The sequence below is a fragment of the Perkinsus marinus genome (assembly GCF_000006405.1).
Source record: "Perkinsus marinus ATCC 50983 genomic scaffold scf_1104296943450, whole genome shotgun sequence".
NCBI lineage: Eukaryota > Perkinsozoa > Perkinsida > Perkinsidae > Perkinsus > Perkinsus marinus.
Genome location: NW_003211836.1, coordinates 1 through 2,169, shown reverse-complemented (window position 1 = coordinate 2,169; position 2,169 = coordinate 1). Strand labels below are relative to the sequence as shown.

General features: G+C 44.9%; 1 protein-coding gene across 1 annotated transcript; it reads right to left on the bottom strand.

Annotated features, from left to right (window-relative positions):
- Positions 1–460: 460 nt before the first annotated feature.
- On the bottom strand, positions 461–1,986 carry Pmar_PMAR025308 (fatty-acyl elongase, putative). The gene is made up of 4 exons (XM_002781191.1): positions 1,768–1,986; positions 1,165–1,723; positions 1,030–1,120; positions 461–977 (listed from the first exon to the last, which is right to left on the bottom strand). Exons 1-4 carry the CDS (start codon positions 1,969–1,971, stop codon positions 887–889), a joined length of 945 nt encoding a protein of 314 aa, XP_002781237.1. The 5' UTR covers positions 1,972–1,986; the 3' UTR covers positions 461–886.
- Between the last annotated feature and the right edge of the window lie 183 nt (positions 1,987–2,169).

Below are 2,169 nucleotides of genomic sequence, written 5' to 3'. Positions count from 1 at the left end.
AATGACGAGGATCAGGTAAGCGTATACTCGATGGAGGATTGATGACATGGCGTACGAATGCTGCGGTTGAGTCCCGAGTGGCACCAATGAGGGTTTCTTCTAGAGGCTTCTATAAGCCACAACCAAAAGCGCATTAGAAGTCGTTCGGCGGACCGCCCAACTACTCACCGATGAGCATCTGTAAGTTAAATCCACAAAGGAAGTACCATCGGAGACTCCCTGGCATTCTGAACATTACGAACATCCATGACGTTATCATATGTCAACCGGATCCTGCTGGTCAATTACAAGTAAGTCACGAGAGTAAGGGATGCATTGACGAGAAGAACTATTCACAGCAAACGGCCCTGCTGCCCTCCAAGGTAGTAGTACCCCACCACTATAAACCAAAGCCGCCCAATGTTGGTGATACTGCCTTAGCCTCGAATGCCAAGGGAAACCGTAAGCGATATAAATTTTTCAAGTTTTAAATACTAGCAGTAGTAGTCGATGCATTGATGATGATCAGATAGGAGTAGTGGTAGTATTCATACTTGCAGCGTTATAGCAGTAGTGTGGCAACGACAACGACGACGACAACCACCATGAGAATAAAGCCTGTCTTATTGTATAATTGCAAATGGTATTGAGTAGAACGACACTTCCACTGTGCTGACTATTACCACCACTACTGCTCTAGACAACTATCAAAGACTATCCAACGATATGACTAACATACCAACTGAACCAACCACTAGGACCGACTATCACTGCTCATGTAATAGTAGTAGCAACGTATAAGCAGATTAATGGTTACGAAAGAATGGCGATATCGTTTTCTCAACTATGGAAAAAGTTCGACTATCACAGTGATAATGGGTGCTCCACACAAATTCAATGTAAGAGGTCAATCCGACTTCTTAGTGTTACCGACCTTCTTAGGCGCCATATAACGTCCAACGAAGAACTGTACGAAGAGAAGCATATAAGCTGTATACCTGCACAGATGGAATGGAAATGAATAAGCGGCAATGCCATTCAGGGACTCACATCAAGAAGGCAACAACGAGGTCCTCATAAGCACCGTCACAATTGGGAACGTGAGAGATGGAGTAGTAATGTACTGCTACCACAAACATACCTAAAGAGAAGATAAAAACCAGGAGGTAAACGCCAAAAGCTCACCAGCAAACATTTGAGAGATCTGTAAGATGGTAACAGTAAGGCCCCACCTAGGCTTATGACCAACTGACGATAGGAAGTAGTAGAAATACATAATAGAATGGACCATATAGTTCATAGTAGCGAAGAAGATACCGGTAGGCTGTTCATAGGCTCCTGCATGCCAACAGTAGAGCAATACAGTAGCATGATGGAACCAATGAAGGAAGTTAACATTCCTCTTCCTCAACACCAAGAAGGCTGTATCGATGAGCTCAACGTATTTACTGTACATGAACAGGCTTATCCACAAGCCACAAGGCCCCCTGCCATACGAATCACTAGCATTACGACATACAAAGTAAAGGGGACCATTGTACCACGTACCAGCCAACAACAATGGGAGAGTTCTAGTGACACCAATAAAGGAGAATACAGCGAGGAAGAGGTTCCACATGGCAAGCGGCTTCTTTAATTTCAACGCTTGACGATTCTTCATCATACGCTGACCCACCAGAATTCCGAGGAGGTAAAAGGCGACTACCACCCAAGAAGCCCACCAGTATTCACGCATAATTTGAGTCTGAAAAAAGATATCATCAACAAGATGAGGAATTCCTTCATTACGGTAAACTTCATCTTCTCTGGCGACCAGTTTTCCAAATCGGTCGGGAATAGTATGTTGGTAAGCCACGCAGGTGTAACATCCTGGTAAGTGAGGTCCTTAAAACCATAGAGGGTAGTGTCCAATATCGATGGTTTCATCCAAATGTCGTTCCAATGGTTCACTCGATCATCCTGCATAAGGTTGTCGGCTGGGAAGTTCATCATGCAGTGGTGGGACGAAGGAAGGACTAATGGAGCGGCTCTTTCAATACTACTGGGCTCTACATCTCCGCAATCGAGTAAAGGAGGTGACTCGAGTCGGCAACACTGAAGTGCCGTCAAGAACAGTATTAGTGTTCACCGTCACAGTAGATGATAAGTGAGGTTTGCCATTTCCGAGGGGTGACACTTCGGCCCTACCAG

What these genes read in the sequence shown, in the direction of transcription:
- Pmar_PMAR025308 (XM_002781191.1), bottom strand. Translation starts at nt 1,971, where the DNA reads ATGATGAACTTCCCAGCCGACAACCTTATGCAGGATGATCGAGTGAAC. An exon ending in CAGAGAAGATGAAGTTTACC is followed by an intron (nt 1,724 to 1,767) that starts GTAATGAAGGAA and finishes ATCTTTTTTCAG; the next exon opens with ACTCAAATTATGCGTGAATA. An exon ending in CTCGTTGTTGCCTTCTTGAT is followed by an intron (nt 978 to 1,029) that starts GTGAGTCCCTGA and finishes CCATCTGTGCAG; the next exon opens with GTATACAGCTTATATGCTTC.